General features: G+C 34.4%; 1 protein-coding gene across 4 annotated transcripts in view; it reads left to right on the forward strand.

Moving 5' to 3' along the window:
* The window catches only part of Hex-A (Hexokinase A), a 50,461-nt gene that overhangs the window by 11,901 nt on the left and 17,630 nt on the right, over positions 1 to 20,930 (forward strand). Inside the window, exon 1 of one of the 4 annotated variants that reach the window (XM_076373191.1) lies at positions 16,870 to 17,225. The exons of the other annotated variants lie outside the window; for them this stretch is intronic. Coding sequence (XP_076229306.1) covers positions 17,181 to 17,225 — 45 coding nt within the window. The 5' untranslated portion in view covers positions 16,870 to 17,180. Of the gene's footprint in view, positions 1 to 16,869; positions 17,226 to 20,930 lie in introns of those variants that run through there. 4 annotated transcript variants of the gene reach the window in all.

The following is a 20,930-nucleotide window of genomic DNA, read 5'->3' on the forward strand; positions in this document are numbered from 1 at the left end:
TGTTTCTAACAGAACGTCAGCAATTAAGTCTAATTGCAGTTAAATTTGCAATTTAATTACAACTTTGTTTGATATTTTCCTGTCTTCCAGTGGAAGCCATGTTATTCTGTTTTACAGTTCTGAGTTTCTAATGACTGATGATGATAAGATAACGTTAAAAATATATAAGGTGGAATGGGGTAAGTGCACCTCAGTTTTTAGTAAGATTGACTTTCAACCCATATATCTTTAATTTGTTTTATAATACTTTAACAGTTATTGAAATCAACGAATATTTGAGTTAATACGCTTTAATTAACATCGAAAAACGCGAATTTCACTTGTATATTTTAATTTTTTAAGAAAATTGTAAAAAATCCAACAACTGTGCACTTTCCTCGAAAATGGGGCATGTGCACAACCGACCATTAAAACCGATTGGAAGCTTTATATCATATGCTACGAGGCAAGAGTATAACTATTGATATGTTTGCTATGAAATACTTTTTACCGCATTCGAATATGTTGTTTCGTTTTGGAGTAAAGTAAATAAATAAAATAAATAAATAAACACAAAGAAATTAGTGAAATAAAATCCTAATATAAAAAGATCTAAAATATATTAATAGTAATGGTACAATGTTAAATGTTAAAAAATGATATTTTTGAACAAATGTATTAATCAGAATAAATGTGTTAATAAGAGTTTATGCACTTACCCCACTCCACCTTATTATTCTTCTAACGAAATTATTTTAAATGTTTCATTTACTAAAGTTTAAAGAATTAAGAACCGCAATTTGAAGCTATAACTGAATAAGACAAAAACTGCGTGTTCAAGAATACAATTGTTACCGTTTGTTACGTAGACTCGTGTACGTGTAAAGAAGCGTTAAATATATGTCTCCAGTGCAAAAAGTTTAACCGCTGACGAATAAGGTTTACCGCGTTGTTACATAATGATGATACGAAGTATACTTCTTTCAGCTTGTTTACAATGCAATATTTTGTCGCCGCGTTTCGCTATTTTTCCTTTCTTGTGACTTATATAGCTTACGAGTATAACCGTAAACACGTTCGCAATTAGCATTATCATAATCACTGAAGATTATAAATAGAATTAGTTAAAATTTGCGAGCAGATAATAGAATCACGTATCTAGTTCGTATTTTCGATATTTAAATCGAACAACTTAGACATTAGAAATGTATTAACATTTATCTACTAGACAGTTTTTAATATTCGATGTTGCTACATGATTGGAAACTTTAATCGTTTCCTTTTAAATAATAATTTCATAAGGTATTACAAAATTATATTAGTCACGGTGATTTGCTAGTACACAGTTATAATTTAAAATAATTATTGTAAAAAATATTAACAACTTCTGAATCGTCAATTATTAATCTTCAGAAAACTATCGTTACATTAATTACCTCCAGAATCTTGAACATTTCATATGTTACTAATTTTTCCATAACAAAGACACATGGTAATTACTAATAATTAAATATCACAGTTCTTTACACTATTATCCAATTATTCGCGTTACTAAATATACTTTTTCTTCACCAATTATCTCATTACAATTGTGTTTAAACAATTCGTAAGAACCGATCACTAACTACCATAGCAATTAACCATTTAGCCATTCGTTTGCTAAATTGAAAACGACCAACTCCAGAAAATGAATAATAAAATGTTACACCGAATGAACAATAAAACTACATACATAAAAAGGTAATTAAGCTTCTCGCCACTAAGATTTGAGAACATTCAAGCAGTGGGCTCAATCACTTTGACCCATGAAAGGCTCAAACAGCTGTCAGTAGGTAAAGTGTGAAGATCCATGATAGCGGTAGGTTAAGAACCTCTGCTTAAACGACTTCGAAGCTTTCTAGAGTGTGTCATGTCGATCAAGTTGGTATTACGACCAATTGAATTCTCGTTAAGAAAAGTCAAAGCATCGGGGAGCCAATTGCACCGTATCAGGCAATAGAAATGAATTACGTCGGTCGACACCCGTCCGTCCCTGATATGTATTCATGCTCGTGCACTCAGGAGGGACCACGTGATCGATTGACACGCTGCATAAATCTCTATATTTGCGTACGCAAGAACAGGAGACACGTGATGCAACTCGTGCGTGACGAAGTATCAGATCGGTAAAGGACCTAATATCGTGATTCACTAACAGATTTCAAGCGGCAGAGCTCAAGGAGGCATTTTCGTATAACGGGTTCAGACGATGGACTTTTTTCATAAATTTACTATTACTAATGAATGGTTATTAATATACTAATCAATAATCGTTAGTTAACACGTTGACTGTCCCGGTGGTCACCAGTGACCGGACCTTCAAAATTGCTTAACATGTTAACGGCCACAAGAATTTCCGGCGTTTTGTTATAGTAAGATTTATTTCTTTATAATAGAGGAAAATAATATTAGAAGTAATTATTAATGTTTTGGTATTATGGTACTCAGTTTACACTATTATCTAGCCTTTTGCATTACTAAATATTTTGATTCAATATTCATTTTCTTATTGTAATATTTTTCAAGCAATTCGGAAGCTCTGGTCACCGCTGACCACCGTGGCAGTCAACGTGTTAAATACAATTATAATAAAACAATTGATGTCGAATAAAAATATTTAGTAACACAAACAGTTAGATGATAATGTAACTTTGTAATTTGCCTTTATTATGAAAGAATATGTATTGTTATACAAAACGTTCGAAATTCTTGTGGCGGTCAGTACATAATACTATTTCATATATCAATAGTATAGTATTTTGGTAATATTTTCTTAAACCTTTCGGGGCAAATTCTAAAAGATAAAGAAGTTATAATGTGTTCAACGCTAGAATTGCCGAGCAGTCGAATTGCCTTTTTGAAATTTCTCTGTAGGAACTAAATAGTGCAACTACTGAGACTTCAATTGATTCGCAACGTAGTTTGTGTGTTGCTAAATTAATTTATATAGCGATTTCTCAAAGAAGCAGTCGTCAGCTTTTTAATGACTGGAAAAAGAAATCACGAACAGATCATTTTGAGCCATCCGGTAGTTTTAGTGTTAATTTTTAATATTTCTTTCAACGATATGAGCTGTAAATTTCTACGAAGGAAAGTATAGTTTTCTTTCGAGCGTTATCATTCGTGAATGTGAAGTTAATTAAATGGAGTTTAGAACTGTATTTGATTGATTCGATAATGAAGTGACGTGTGCATGATAAAAGTAGAATGGAATACGTACATAATGTATATCGAAGAAAGTGTATCTACTTTGGAGTTAAATTGAGTATAATAGTCTTAATCTGAATTAAATTCGGGCATAAGCTGAATCGAGTCAGACATGAATGTGGATTTAAAATTAACTCGATCTGGATCGTAACTGAACCACATCTAGATTTAAATTGGACCTACTGTAGATTTAAATTAGACTAAATTTAGATAGAAGTTAAACCAATTCTAGACTTAAAGTTAAGATTAATTCAATTTGAAAAGTAATTGAACCACGCTTGAGTTTAAATGAAACTAAACGTAGTTGGAAGCTGAACGAAACCTGTTGTTGAGTGATTCAAATTTGCACTGCAGGATGTACACATTCCACGATTTAATATGTATTATGTAGTTCTTTTAAATTTTAACCGAGAGATAATTTACATATCATGCATACAAAGTAGATTCGTATATAAACGTTCATACTTACGCAATAACGAAACGAAGCTTTGATTAAAATCCATGACATTTGCAAAGGTTACTTAATTAATATGATGAACCTTGAGATGGTGAAATAGGAAAATACAGTCTTATTTAGTTGAGATTTCAAGCATCACCGAATTAATATAACCAATTGTCTCGCCATTTTTGTATCGTAAGAGTTGCTCGAAACCGGTTTCATAAGCTCAGAAGTAATAAATCTTCTATCGGAATAATAATCAATGTATTAAACCCACAAATTACCTATCTACGAAGATTGTTTAACGCGTTAATTGCTAAAATCATACCTAACATAATTCTTTTAACCCGAAATAACTCGTTTAATGAAACAGAAACTGAATAATTAAGATATATCATGGTGATTATTTTCTATTAACTTTCTTGTAGCTCACAGATCCTAATTAAGTTAGATTCATTAATTATAAATACCATATGATTAACTTGTACAAATTATAGATATATGGACATATGTTTATTAAAATAAAGTTTCTAGTATAAATAAAGAATTATATTACCTACATATGAATAAGTAGCAATGAACAAGTAACAACTTACTAACTATGTAAATTAGAATTTTATATTCACAGATTTTAAATATTTTTAGTGACAAGAAAAGAATGTTTTGATAATGGAAACGAGAACAATGAATTTTTCAAATTGTTCACTGTACATATCAACGACAATTATGAAAAAATTTATTTATATACAAAAATTTCTAATGCCATCAAATTCGTTCATATTTAACAATTCTATGAAGTGTAATATTAAACGTAAGTTGTATAAAACTAAAGTTAGAAGTTCACAAAAGAGTTGAACATCTTTCAATACTCATTAAATTATTAACAATTAAAACTATGCACTCGCTATTACTTTTGCATTATCAGTTCAAAAGAGTAACTTCAACGACGACATAATCAGTGAAAGACATCACGTAGCAAAACTGTCGGCCTAATCATGCTCAAATGGTGACGCACGGCTGTTACGCGATTTTCTGATATCGTCAGAATTTTATGTCTAATACGACGTATGTACTTTACTTTCATGATATGTTTTATTACTATTACAATTTATTATTGCTGTGTATGCTACTACTTTGTAACACCTACATAAGTGGGTCTTATGTAACTTCCGATTAGGACATATATCTTGCGGCATATAATATGATAGCAATTGATTTAAGAATGTAATTAACCAGTGATTTAATATTTCATTATAGAATCTTAAAAGTAATAAATTTAACCATTAAACCATAAATTTAACTAAAAAATGTTGGTTCATATAGTTTTTCTTTTGAGTAGAAGAAGCTGGTGTCGTAGTAAACAAGTCTTATAATGATGATTAGTAGATTGCAGACTTTTATGCATTCATAATCTACATAAATCTTCTTAAAATTGTAAAATGCAAGATTTAGTAGATTTAAGTACAGTTTCATTTTCGTTTTGATTTACTGAAAGTATTAATGAGGCAAAAGTAAATTCTTTTATGCAAGATAATTTTATACTCTTAATTACATATTAATTATATAAGAATGACAATAAATTAAGTAGATTTATATTTCGTTTTAGCTTCTAAAGCTATTAATTTTTATAAACGTACGGAGTTGAGTTATCAACTGTACATTATAGAGTAGATTGTGATTGTCAGTAGATGAATATATTATTTTGTCATTGGTCACTTCCGTTTTACTTTTAAAACTTTTCAATGCCTATCAATCCATTAAATATGTTTCGTTCTCATAAAGTTCAATAATTATGATTCGATTTATACATTTTCATAATTGTTATTGTTTATTATTTGGTTATTATTTACTAATTTTCTTTTTAATCCTTGCTCACTGCAAATGCGTATAGACAATTGGAATATGTGGTCCAGTGATAAATAGAAACCATCAATATTTTAAGTCATATGAATATATATATTTAGTTCATTAAAGAAACATTAAAATTTTAGTTCATTTATGATTATAACTCATATGGAATTGCGAAAATTAAAAGATTAAGATTTGAACTCATTTGTCATTTTTAACTCAAGTGAAATGTTTCCAGTATCAAGACATTCGAATTTTAACTCATATAAAATTTCAACTATTAAAACATTAGAATTTTAATTCATCTATGATTTTGACTTGCATGGAATGTCAAATATTTTAAGTATCGAAACATTAGATGTTAGAAACGTTAGAAGAAGAATTTTATATCCCTTGACATTGACGGGCAGCAAGTTTTCTTAAAACCAGAGGAGCCTTCGTTTACAGGGCCAAATATATTCTGAAGCAAGCACGTCTTTACGATCTCAAGGAGATTGTTACGTGCGCCGGGACACGTATAGATGTGAAGCTGCTCGTTCAGGGCCTCTAGTAAAATTCGTGCAGTTCCTTGCCCCCCTTTCTCTCTGTCCACCGTATTCCGTTATTAGAATTGTACAGGTTCCTACAAAAATTCTTCTCTTGAACAATATGTCGTTTTCGTATAAATAACACGATTAATTCGAACAATCAACACACGTGAATTACTGTATTTAAAAAGACAAGTTCATTATTCAAATGTAAAGCAACAATTTCTTTAAAAGAAATAACGAAATATTATCGCAGTGTTATATCTGTATTAAAACAATTAAAACTCATAGCTCTAATCATAAAGATTAAACACTTCGTATCAATATTTTCCTAATTACTAGAAGCATGCTCTATTTAAGATAAACATACTCTATGAAAAGAAAATGTGTTATAGTCTATTACTTTACGAGAATTCTCCGGAATATTAAAAATATTGAAAGTTTCTTGAACACATATTAGCTGAGAATAAAGGACTTTCGCATTTACTTAAAGATCGCTACGAATTTTCCAGACAAATGTACAGTAAACATGGGTAATCTCCTAAGCGTTGATGTCGAGCATTGATAACAATAGAAGAATGACGTTACTCGAAATTCTTTAGGAATCAAGGTATTTTGACACCCAGGATAAGATCGATGAACTTATCGAACCAAAGGATCGCCTGATCGTTAAACAAATGTGTCGCGTCTCTATGATGAAACGAATCGCTCGATTATACCTCTGATAGCGTCTTTACATATCTTTTCAGATGTCTGCAGATATTTATTGATCGTTGGTCACGAAGTCCGCCAAATTTTCAAACCGCGGCGCTGACAACACTGTGGCGTTGCGGTAGGTTCACGAAAAATATTATATACGAATTGAAAATGATTGGTTGCCTTTAAAAAATTGAAGGCTGGTCCAAAACGTGATTTATTGTTAACCCTTTGCACTCCGAGTTGCTTTCACATTTATTTTTCCATAATTGTGTACTACTTTAAGTACTTCACTTGAAATGTATTTCGAAAAGCAATTAGTTAATAGCAAACAGCGTAAACTTTTTACCAATATTATTATAAATAGTGTAACAACATAATACAATTAAAAAATGTCTCGACTGAGAAGCATACTTTCAAATAAATCTACTATCGAGTTACATACGACATAGGAATGCAAAGGGTTAACGCAGAAGTTAGTTCTCTGTTGGGCGGATTTTGTAACCTATATTTGTGCGGGTTTCGGAAAATGTTTTGGGTACTGCGAAAGTACTTTAACCTCTTGAGCTGGAATTAATTCAGATATACACATGGCAAACTCTTGTGAGAAAGATTTTCTTTTTACTTGTTTTACGCAGAAAAATAAAGGAAAACAAACAGTGACATAGTGGAAGAATATTACGAATTCTTGAGATATTACGTTAACATAAGTGCTGACGTGAGCGTACACTGGCAATGACCAATGAGAAAATTCTGTATGATCATATAGTTGGTAGTGCAATGTGCACTGTTTCATCTGAAGAAATTGGTAAAAAAATACAGTCATTTGTGACTTTATGTCAAGACAAAAGGAGAAAATAAAATATTTCCATTTTATTTCCCTTTAAAAAGACAATCCATTTTGAAAATCTGAGAAGCACAGCTCTATTTATCAAATTTCCAATAGAACATGTTTAGTCTTGACAAAAAATTCTATTTTATAATTTCGATTTGCTTTGTTCATACAAAATCATATTCTTCACGATTGAACTATCACTTGCAAATCCTTTTGTGTAAAAGTACGAAAACTATAACGATTTAGTACAAAACTATACTCAATTATGTATGTATATTAAGGTCATTTTATTTAGCAGCCCCGACATTTATTTTTAATTTTATAAGTTTAAACAATTTCTTTCATAATACTCTAAATAATTTCTATTTAATGGAGTGACATTAAATATACGATTTTTATCCAAAAAGTTCTTTACCAGCACATTTTTATTTTTCTATTAATTGGGATATAGGAGGCATTACTAAAGCTTAGTTTACTGATCCGATTAAAAGATGACGGAGTAATTTGTCCAGTTCGTTGCGTCCTTGGCCGTGGTATTCGCCCCTCAACATCTGGAAATCTAGGCTAATGCTGAGGTACTCCGATGAGCAGCTACAGACTCGAATGCTCAGAAATCACAATAGTTGTTAATGTGGAATCACTGATAAATTTAGTGATTTAAGTTCATTTAGCGAAATTTAGGTTCATTTAGTGACCTCTTTTACTTGAATCTTCAAAAATCCGTGCACTTTGTTTAATAGTAGCAAACGTGAATAATTCTTTATTATTGCAAATTGAATAGTTTAAATTAATAAAATAATAATGCTACAGAAGTTTGAATTAGTTAATAAGTACAAAGAAAATTTAAATTTACTATTATTACTGTAGCTATGTGAATGATTCTTAAATACTTTTTATAACGTTCTATATTACAAAAAAAATTTAGCTTAAATTGGTCACTGTTTATGGTTTGTAGAACAAATTAAACAATGTATAATTGTGCAGATCGAAGTAAGAGTATATTTACAGGTTAGATATTTGATGTTTGTTAATCACTGCATTAAGGAAATTCATTTCAGATCTCGAGCAATGATACAATATTGTATTCTAACTTATGATCAACTATTGATTCAAATCAAATAAGAATTTCATTGTGAAATTAAGTACGCAAAGTATTTATATAAACAGAAGATGTCTATCGAACAGGAAATTAATTAAGTCCATGAGCAGATAAAGAGAACCTCAAACATATCTAATCCGCTAATAAATATAGTCCGGATGTTCCTAATTATATAACAGACCTCTAAAGAGATTTCGATAAGCTGTTAAAATTTCAAAAATATAATCAGTTCAAAACTCCTCCAAAACTTTCCATTCAAGGAATTCAAGTTTAAAGTCCTTCCTCGATTAATCTTTTGTTATCAGAACAATACGAAATATGATTGTACTTTTGGAACAACTTATTAACAAAGGAGAATTTCAAATTTCAACAAACAACAATTTTATTATTAATTTTAATGCCTTCACTGAAATAAGCATTTTCAAATATTCTATATAATTATAATTTAAAATATCCTTTACTTTTATGTCTATGCAAATTTCCGTTTCCGTAAACTGTTTTGCAAAGATCAGACTTGTTGTTAATCGATGTTAACATTTTCTTCGATCACGTCACAGAAATTGAATTTCTATCGTTTCCTACGTTTGTTATATAATAAGAACCTTGATATTCATGTAAAGCCATAAACAGTAAAACTGTTTCAAAAAGACTCAAAATGATCCAATTCTGATTGCTTCTTTCACTATTAATAAACAGGTACAGATACTTTTTTAAGAAACTGTTAATGAAGTTGATTTAGTAATACTAGAATTTAAATATAAATCAATTGAACTTTTTAAAAAATACATGCTTATAGTTCTTCAGACAAATATTTGAAAAGTCAATTTGATTTGTTGGTAGTTCTAGTGTTAAAATATAGTTTGTCTCATATTCATGGTTCGGATTAGCCAGAACTTCAATGCTTCATTACGGATCTTATACAACACGGGCATCCGCACAAAGCAGAGGAACGCGCGTGAGTCTGAACACGTTTCAGTTCACCGATCACATTCTTCGTTGGTTAATGGTGACGAAACCCCTTCCCGGAATATGAAACGCGTGGATCCTGTGCTCCTTTCTGTACACTATTCTCGACCCGTTCGTTACGCGGAAATGTATTTTTACACGTGGCAGTTAATAATTACGCAAATCCTCTGTCGCCAGGAAGGAGAAACGACGTCTCAAGTTAAACTCGTTTAGCTTTGACAACTTATCTTGAAATGATAATATAGTGCACACTTACGGTAAAATGAAAAATTAACCGAAAAATTAATTTTTATTAATTAAGGGATTAATTGTATTTCCACACTTAATTAAGAAATTAATTGATCTCTCTATTTTGAATTGTGAAATTAATTATTTTATCTGTAATTAAATAAGAAAATAATTATTTTATCGATGCAGAAGTAAAAATTAATTAATTTTGTCTAAAGTTAATTAGGAGATTAATTAATCCGTGTACTACTAATAGAGAAATTAAATTTTTGAGGTTCAGTTTCTCTTTTGTGTTACTGTAACTTATAAATTAATTAAACATTCATGATTTAGATGAATTAATGATAGGAAAATACACTTTTTGATGTAATTTCCAGTTGAAATTAAATTGATTCAAAAATTAGCAAAAATTAGTCATTCGAGCAGTGTAACGGCAACAAAAAGCTCTGCGCTATACATTAACTTGAAATTATGCAGTTATATTTGTGAATACTTTACTAAGATACATAAATTATTCTCATGCGAGAATAATAATTCAAAAGCGCGATCTATTGCAGGCATGACGTACAAAAAGGACTTTCTTGAAAGGTTCATACGTTTTTATCGTTACCGATGTATCAACGAAAACGATATGCATATACATTTCGTCCAAATAGATATTATCTTTTTGCATATCATCATTTTTCACGTTTATCGTCATTTTGAACAGTGCAATCAGCCTTGAATCATAAAGAAATATCAACATTAATACCTCTTATATATTTATAAAAAATTGCGTAACGAACCTTTTTTGTTACACAAAGAATAATTAGAATTAATGCGTTGCTGCATAAACATAATGAATTTCTTATCATATTCTGACCAAACACGTTTAATAAACTGTGAGACAAAAAGTCGTATGGCCTGATATCTTCTTACATTGCAAGAGACATATGAAAAAAAATGATTTCATTTAAAAAATTTTAAATTACGATTATATTTGGTATATAATTTCGCAATATTTCTAAGGAATCATATTTACTTTGTTAATACGTGTTAGAATTTTATATTTTTTGTTAATACAGAAAGTGAATAATTATTTTATTCGCTCATTAAAAAGAAAGTATTATATTAAATTAATTTTTTTAATATAAATTATTAAAGTAAAAGTTGGGTTGTTTATAAATTCTTTTAAAAAATAGTCCAATTATTTGTCTTTCTCTAAAATAGTATATGCTACCAATAGCGTTATTTATTTACACTGTATGAATGGAGTCGTCATTAGTACTATGGAGTAATTGTCACGTTACTTTTATCAGTCACATTGTTATCTTTATTGATATTACTTTCATAGACCAGCTAGAAAGTAACGGATGAAACCAATAAGTGCTTCGTAATCCTTTGATAAGTCATGAACGAAAAAAGGATTTTTCTGCCGCGATTGTAAAAAGTCGAATTTATCGACTGTCAGTTCTTGATCTCAATACGATTTAAATTTTTCATCAAACTCGACCATTCAGATAATATCGTATCAGGCATTATCATCAACAACTGATAATTATTTATTACACAACTCTGTAACTGAATCCCGATTATATTGAGTTGTTATATAAAAATGTTGATCATCCTATTCCTCGAAATTTTCTGATAATCTTGTACACTCAATTGTAACTAATCAAATATATTTTAAAATAACAGTTTCATCATTCGATGGTTAAAAAAATAAAGAAGATAATTAATGATATCAAAATATATCACTGGTATTAAAACTTCCCACATTAAATCAATATAATTCAAAACATTTGTTTTGAATTATATGAATAACACATGTGCCTAAGTTTGTATATATAAAATTTTAAAAAAAGTTACTAAATCCTTCAACACTTCTCACAACTTATACTAACTTCTTGCTTTACATTAAGTGTACTTAAAAAATCTCCAGCAACAAGCGATTCGCATTCGACTCTCGTCTTTCTAAAATAGACTGCAGAAACCTGAATTTGCTTAAGTGCTCTCAGTTTATTCATGAATGTCGAAAGTGACTGAAAGCAGCTTTCATTTTTATCATTATTGATGCATTAAAAGGAGAAAGAAACATTCAATATTATTTCATTTCATCGCTATTCTCATCTTCAGCAAATAAAAATCATAAAATAAAAAATTATTACAAAAATAATAAATCAAAATGCAATAATTTCATTTCATTTCATCGCTAATCTCATTATCAACCAACGAACATCGTAAAATAAAAAATTATTACAAAAATAATGAATTAAAATGCAATAATTTCATTTTATTTCATCGCTAATCTTACCATTGACAAATACACATCGTAAAATAAAAAATTCTAACAAAAATAATGAATTAAAATGAATTAATTTCATTTTGTTTCATCGTTAATCTCATCAGCAACAAATTAGAATCAGATAATTTCATTTCGACGAATGAAAACTCGGGAGTTTCCGCGACTTCGGATTTCCGTGTATTGGTCCGGCGGCGGTCCATTGAAAAAGCCACGTGTTCTCACGGAGTGGCCGACATGCGTTCCCCAGATGAAGTCGGTGACGTCAGCAAGAGGGATCGACCGTTCGAGCCCTCGCGACGAACCAATCGCGCGGCGACTTTCATTCCCTCGTTGAAGGCGCTGTGCATTGCGTCATCCCTTAAACTCACCGAGTTGCGTACTTACACGCGAGACGCCAGTTTCATCATGACCGATGCAATTTTGGCGATGACATTGCTCATACGTTTCCGCTTAATCTCTCGGTCATACGTCACTGAACATCTGGTTACTTTAAAAGTAACGTAAATTGTCATATGTCCGCAGCTATATACACGGAGCAATCTTGCCAGATCGTTTTACTCTCCGCGAGATAGTAACACGAATACATTATCAGACAACTTTCTGTAATATTTCTGAAAAGGGGAAAATAGGGAAATAGAAAAATAGAGAAGGTTGATGAACTTTGTTCCGAGGAAATTTATGTTGCATGAATTATTTCAATTTTGATTATTTAAAATTGAATTTCACTGTATATAATTTAAAGTATATTTTCACTTAAGACGTGTGATAATGTTTTTCATGATTTTCAACTTTTGTTTTTCTAGACAATTTATATTGATGCATTTCTGCAAACTTTTTTGTGAATTTACTCTGATTCATCTTGTACAAACATTTTTCAATTATAATTGGGCTATTAGTACTACGATCTTTAGAGTCCTGATTAATAGAAGATCGATTATAAAGTTCGGAACTCAATTAGAAAGTCTGTTGTTTGAATGAATTAAGCAATACTCTCTTTCGTCGCGTAATATCACTTCCATTTTGATCTTCGTTCCAAAGGTTCATCCCAACTTCCTCAAGGTGAAACGTTGCAATTCGAGTAATTAACACTCACCGTCTATATCACAGATTCCACGAACGAGCTGGTAATAATCGTGACTCGGCGGAATTGCTCCGCGATTTGTTGCTTGTTTAACCCTTACGTTAGTAACGGGGGAGGAATTTTTATATCTCTTTTCTGGCAATTTGTTATATATCGTGACAATTTGCAAAAATTACCTTTAATCCTCATTTGTCATATTTATTAAGTAATACATTCGATAATATATACAAATATATAAAATATTAAACATTATTTAATTATTAAAAGTATATTAATATATAAATATTAAATATGATTTAATTACTGAAAATATATTGATATATAAATATTAAATATTATTTAATTACTGAAAATATATTGATATATAAATATTAAATGTTAGATAAACATATGCATGTACGTTGATTTACGCTTTGAGAATAAAAAGAATTCATACAAAAATATTATCACACTGCAATTCGAACGAACGAAAATATTTTGGTTGGTAGTATAAGGGTTAATGATTTTATGCAGAATAGCGCCCGACAGTTGCTTGAATCGATCGGGAATCAAATAACCGTGATCGATCCTGAATTGTTCACGTTTCCGTCCCTCGGGTCTCGTGTTTACCATTGTACTTTAATGTTGGCAGCGGGAGAAGCGTAAGCCATTCGACGAAGGACGCGGTAGACGGAAATATATCGCGTGCTTCGAGGAAACGATAATCTCTAGAGGATAAGAGGAACTGTCGTGCAAAGACATTGATTTCCTTTAAAATCGTCACAATGTACAATCGCGTGACTATTTAAATTCTGTATCAGCGGCGACGGGAAACACTAATGAAACAAACATCAATTCATGTCGATAATTAGAGCACACTGGTGAGGATAGTTCGAGCAGAGAATGTCAAATATGTAGGACATAGAAGTTTTTTTTTATTCTCGGATCAAACGATAACGAAATGATAGGAGAATTATATGAAGACTACGCTATTGTTTCGTAGAGACCAAAAGATTCAAAGTAATGTTAAAATGTGAATTACATCATCTAAGATGAATTTCACTGTACGAATGACTGACTTATAATATGGCGGTATAAAAATCTTGAATTTTGAATTGTAATAAGTTAATTGCATGCGTATATAAAATTTAAGTGAATAATCTGTCGAATCATATGTAGAGAAATTGCACATCCTGTTTTTTGTAAAAAAATTCGAAAATCTTATTGATTATTTTAATCAAAAATGTATCTTTTTATTTTATATAAGCAAATATCATGATTAAATTTTATTCGCAAGTAACGAAACAAATGATAAAAATGTGGGCTCGAAGTTGATATCGTTCGTATTTTATCACTCGCGTACACTCAATCACTCAAAATTTAGTGTTTAATCAAACCAACTAATCTTGACGGTTCCGAATGATATATGATGAATTCCCGACGTTTCCAATTGTTGCATTTTGCGATTTAATAAATAATGTACCTGCACTCGCCCATAAAGTATGTTCTAAACATTGTACGTCATTAATTGCTTTATTGTATCATTAAATTCTACAGTTGTACGCTCTATCTAGATCAAATAAGAATCGGAGAAGTGAGGACAGATAATACACGTTTTACTGTAATGTGTGGAAAGTTTGGACAAGGATTACATACTGGATTACATAAGGAAGGATTACATACTGAAATATTCTTGAAAATCCTTAAACTGGTAAATGCCACTAACAAATAATTGTAGAAATACATATATTTTATTCGAAAGATTATAAAACTCATAAAATCGTAAAAGAATATTTATAAGATTATTAAACAAAATACAGTCAAAATTTCACATTTATTGGAGCAAAGAAATAAATAAATGAACGAACACATTAAGTGTTACCAAACTGTACACTTGAAAGAAAAGCTGGTTATAAATACCAGGATTTCATTCGAGGAGTGATTCACAGATCCATAACTTGGAAAATTTCATCAGATACCAGGAAATGCAAAATACTGATGTAAAAAGGTAATAATGACCAGGAAAATACAACGGACCAGTTTCCTTAGTGAAAGGGGTAGTTCCAAGTGCGTAAGGGTATTTAATAAAAGACACGAGGAAATCGCGAAGATTGCGTGTACCTGCGTAACAGAGCTGTGCTGCATGATGCAACCAGTATGCCAAATCAGTGGTAGTAGAATCGAATGACCATTTGCCCTTGGGAGGACGAGCCTCCATGTCGGGCACGGCACATTCACCGATAAAGTTTCGGTCACAGCGAACTGTACGGTCGAGGGGAAGTTAACCCCTCTACGAGCCCCCACCATTTGCCAAGAACCCCACTATCACGGTACGATTCAGTGCCGTAATATACGACGTAGAGCCCGGAGCAATCCAGCCATAAACTTGAGTAATTTACTACCTTTTATCACCATAGCTTAAGGGCATTGCAGAGAACGTTCTTAAGATTTGGGGTGGATTTAAAAACTCAGAATATACTTTTATCGTTAACAAACATTTAAAAAGGACATTGAAAAAAGACTTGAAGCTGAAATTGAAGGGAAATTTATTAACTGATGAAATAGAATTAAGAATCGTGATTTTATGTATATTGTATTTAGATATGAAAGGGAGGAAAAGAACAGATGGCGACATGCAAGATAAAACAATTTGGAGCACACTTCATTATACTGCAAATGGATAATGCTAATAAACCTTGTTTGATTTCCTTTTAGACGAGAATGTAACCTCAACGAGTGAACTAATTTTTGCTAAATACACGAAGCCTTATCTGTTGGTATAAATCCCTAAAATTAATGGGTTTTAGATATCGTATCGCTCGATTTTATATCGTGGGCGGGAATCTTTTTGGCATTACTTGGTATTATTAGGGATGTAACAAAGAGGATTAGACGAAAACTTGAACATTCCTATTATTTACTTTTATAGTAATTTTCAATCAATATCATGATACTTTTCGTCAGTATATAAAATTGAACTCCAAACCTTATAACCCCCAATTAGCTTACAATTGGTCATTAATTATTCCACAACTCCAATAAAGCTCTAACGACGCTCTGAAACCAAATTTCGTCACTCGTAAATCACCAAGAACTCCATCAAAATAATCTCAAAATACGACAAAGACAAAGCCTCAAAAATTCTCCACTTCGAATTTGCAAGAACTAACGAAGCTCTACAATAAACACAAAACATCTAAGAAACATTATATCTTTCCAAAGACATTAACCCCTTCAGATCTGATTGTTGTACAAAATTATATCCACATATCTAACAACAATGGACCGCTATTCAGTACACCATTAGTAACAACATTATTTCAAATAAAATAGTGACAGTACACTAATTTTTTAATAGAAATTAACTCGAAGTGAAGATTAGCCTCTCTGAGTTTCAATATTCTGTTAGATATTGAAGTAACGAAACATAGTACGTTATAATCTGCGCCAAGTCCGAAGAAGTTAAGACTCTAGCGAAGGGATGGTTGTTCGACTTTCGAAGTTTCCCTCCACGAAAGGGGTGAGAAAAGGTTGGCTCTCGATCGGTAAGGGAGAACCACGGCGGATCCGTCAGTGGCCCGTTCGTCTCCTGCATGGCCTCCTTCTGCCCCACCATCCGTTCGGAGCGCACGTTCGTCCATGGAAGTGTAGGTACGCGCGTGGAACTGGCGCCGCCGTGCCACCAGTCGCGATATAAAACTCGTGAGGTACGCTGGTGGCTTGTGAATCGCACAGAACTGTTTGGAGTAACACGTACTGTACAGTCGGGTGTCTGTCACGCGCGCGTGCAAACCTCCCGCAGGCGTCTAAAGAATCGTCGAACGCGTTTCGAACAGAACCGGATCCCGTTGTTAGCTATCACGGGAACGGACACGTCCTCTCCTTCTTCCACACTGCCGGACGGGAAAAACACGCGTCAAACACGAAGCTTCTAGAGGGTCGCAGGTCGGAGTGCAACGACGAGGGGAGAACGATGAAGACGACGACGTTGTCCACCAGTGATATGATCAAGCCAGAGGTGAGACGACGTTCACGGCCTCCGAGTTCGGATTTATAACGTCCTCCTTTTCTACATATCGCGCACCCGAGCAGCAGGGACAACGGAGCACGTTAGAAGGATTCCTCCTCCGCTACGAGTCTTCTCGTGTTCGCTCGATCGCAAGCGAGGCCAGTGGACGCGCAGGGGTGATGAGTCTCTTCTTCGGGCTCGCGTGTCGTTGATTATAAAACGTGCACGATAGTGTGCTCTATAGCGTGATGCTGTTGTACCGTCAGTGGAGCAAAGTACAGTGATTAATAAAACAGTGGGGTGCTAAGTAGAAGCGTTTTTTGGAGTCCTTTTGGAGTCCAAGGGCTGCTAGAGTAGATATACCTGTCCCTTTCTTAACGGCATCCCCTAAGTGCACTAAGGACACTATTAAGTGGTACGAGGTGCGGATAACAAAGACCTATAGAGGACTATTTACGGCCCTGAGAATGACAGACTACTTTCCTGCTGGGAGAAGCGAATTCAGTGGCTTTTGTGGAATGGAGTCGTTAGCAGACCCACGCTAGATCATATAGTAGCTAACTGGTAGCTAACTCGGGTTAGTACCTAACCCACGCACGATGCCTGTAAAAGATCGCTGTATTGGTTCCACGAACGGTACAGTTCGTCATTGCTATTGGCAGCTAATTAAAGGATTCCTGGACAGTGCATCATCTCAGATAGGAATTCCACGAGTCGGCCGGGTGATAAAGATATGACGTGTGCCCGATTATCGACTGATAACCGACTGGTCTGGTTTCGAAATATTTGTCGGCCCGTCTGCGCTGGGCTCGCGGCTGTTTCGTTATAGTGCTGGGGCTGTATGGCGGGATCCCGATACACCCATCGGTATCCCACGTTTCGCTATCGATTGTGACCGCCGTTTCTGTGATGTACAAGGAAAAGTGGCACGCTCGATGCCGGCCCACGGCGGAGTGTCAATGTTCACACATCAGGGATCGATAAAATGCTGGCATAATTCCGGCGTGAGACGCGCGTACGTCGGACGAAAAATGTCTCGTACGGCTAGGGATTCCAGGGGAGAGTTGACTGGTCGACGATAAGGAGGCTCGGTTTTCGCGGATAACTATTCAAATCGCGTTTGTCACGGCGATACGGCTACTTGGAGCGATTTCACACGGCTACGTCGCCCCCCCCCCTCACTCAGTCATAGTCTTCCCGGCGCTATCTGTCGCGTTCCTTCCTGATTCGTCCATCGAGCCTGACAAAAGGCCTGCTTTGTGTCGACCCACGAAACCGCAGAACCATTTCGGAGCCTTGATATTGATCTAAAGTAACGACGCCCGACATTGGCAGCGTATGAGCCCGCGCAACGTGTTGCACCGGTGCACGTGCGTAACGATTCCGGTTTCTGCCGATCGGCGAGGCCTCGCGAAAGGAAAAGCCGCGAGCCGCGCGCGACGATAGAACCACGGATAATGTTTCCGCGCAGCGAGGTTGTCGCGCCTTGCGGAAATGTTTTCGTCTGCCACTCGTCCTTGACACTCTAGCTACACCCGGTTGTGTAACTGCCTCGCGATCGACGTCGTGAATTCTGCCGTGGATGGAGCCGAGAACGGGTTTTCGTGGCCCCGGATATATGCCTACGTCCCTGAACTGTGTCAACAGAGAGGGGTTCCTTCTAGCCAGCCGCTGAAAGGATGTTTAGAGGATTTCTTCTTTTTTTTCCTTTCTTAAGGCGGTACTCTTTCGAGGTCTCTCGACGGAAGACCCTAAATGAGTCTCCCGACGAGGAAGAAACCGCGCCACTCGTGTCGTTCGCATACATTTGCATAAGAAAGCATTGCGTAAACCGTGGCGCGAGCAATGTAGCCGCTCGTGAATTCCGCCACGTGCATTCGTAAAGGGGAATCACTGTGCATCGGTCTTTGCACGTTTCCTTCCTCCGGCGTGCATGCGGTCCCCGACGTGCATGCACTATACCATTCATTCATAAAACGGTCCTATTGGCTGGCAGGCGGGTGTGTCGGTGACGTCACCGCCAGATCAATGCCACAGCCAGCGGAGAAAGGCGGCGCGGAATTGGCGGGAAATTCAAATGCGGGACTCGGCCGCGTTCGTATTGTACGATTCGCGGCGCGTTTTCACCGGCTGGTCTTGAAAGTTCGTCGCAGTAGGTGACGCAACGATCGCGCGGCTTTACATCGGATTAGATAGTAAAATGCCGCGGATTGATTTCTAATCGTCCGATTAGCATTTAGACGAGGAGCACCGGTATTCGGGAACGCGAGAGGCTTGAACCCGTGACTCGGGCGGGTCGAACCTCCATCGACGCGTGCGAAAATGCCTTCTAATTTTCGCTCGCACGTGGAGAGTGAATTTGTAATTTATATCTGGATGAATATTAATCATTTTTTTGCCGATACGCGAGTCAATGATGTGGTCGAGTTCGAGGTCGGCGCGGGTATAAAATGGAAGAAGTTGAGAATGTTGGTTAGAGAATGCTCGAGTCGACCTTGCGTGACCCTGAATACGTGCTGTCGAACTTGGTTTCTGCGGTATTAAGATGTATGTAGTTTTATCTGGAACTAATAATCTAGGAGCAATGTTTATCGCACGGTGAAACGTTACGTGTAAATACAAATGAATTCCGTTGCTGTCCGACGCGTTGATCGCGATAAGAGATCTAAAAAACATCAATTATCACGGTACTCTTAACTCTTACGCAAAACCGTGTCTTCGACGACAATGCACGCTAAGCTGCTTGTAAGTAGCTGTTAGAATACTCTTGAACTTGACAGACAGGCGTGTGTTCTTATTGCTTTTCACGGCTTAAAGCGATCGAGAATTAAACTTGGGACACATATTGATTATGATTGATGGTGGTCGGACGTAGATCGAAGAAAGGACGTTTCTCTATAGACTAAGAGAATTAAACGAGTTGTAGGTATTTAGAGTTTTGCAGTAGCTGCACGAAGAATTGGTCACGAAATTGATTCCATCTGGAGTCCAGAATAAGAGTTTCCAAAGACAGGGAGAGTTTAAATTCTGTACTAAATTTAGATGGCTGTATGCTGAGCGGATATGTCTGCATTTCCATCAAAAACGCGATTCCATCTTCTCGAGATTACTAACTCGAATACCATTCTGAACATTTGTTCCGAATACAGAATGGAATTATACTATTCGGAGGATTTCTATCTTTTTATTATTTAGAAAGCAGTGAATTCTGTATTATATTTTAGGAGTGTGAGATTATAGAAAGCATAAATGGAAAGTGTTTTATTTCTTCTGATTCGTCATAAATGATTTATCGCTTCTCTTATAGCGATTCTCTTTATAAATTTCAATGATACACAGTTTATCAAGGAAATAAAATATTCTCACGTTTTGTACGCTACTGCCGTGTCTCCAGAGAAAAATATGATTACAGTAACTTAAAATTCAAATTGCAATTTCGTTCTTGGCTGTTTATGCATATTTATAATTCCACGAACTACTTTACAAAAATTGACGTCAAACAGAAATACTACGTACGTTAACACGTAATCCACTGTATTTCATTCAATACGTTATTTACACTTTAATTGAAAACACTGATTTCATAGACGAAAGATGGTGGGAAATGGCTTGTATTCTAATTAGAGAACCAGTCTATCAAAGATAGATGCACACAATCATTTCCCTGTTAAAGTGATTCTTCAGATTTTTTTATTATACTTTTGATCTTCACGT

Source organism: Nomia melanderi, chromosome 13 (genome assembly GCF_051020985.1).
Source record: "Nomia melanderi isolate GNS246 chromosome 13, iyNomMela1, whole genome shotgun sequence".
NCBI lineage: Eukaryota > Metazoa > Arthropoda > Insecta > Hymenoptera > Halictidae > Nomia > Nomia melanderi.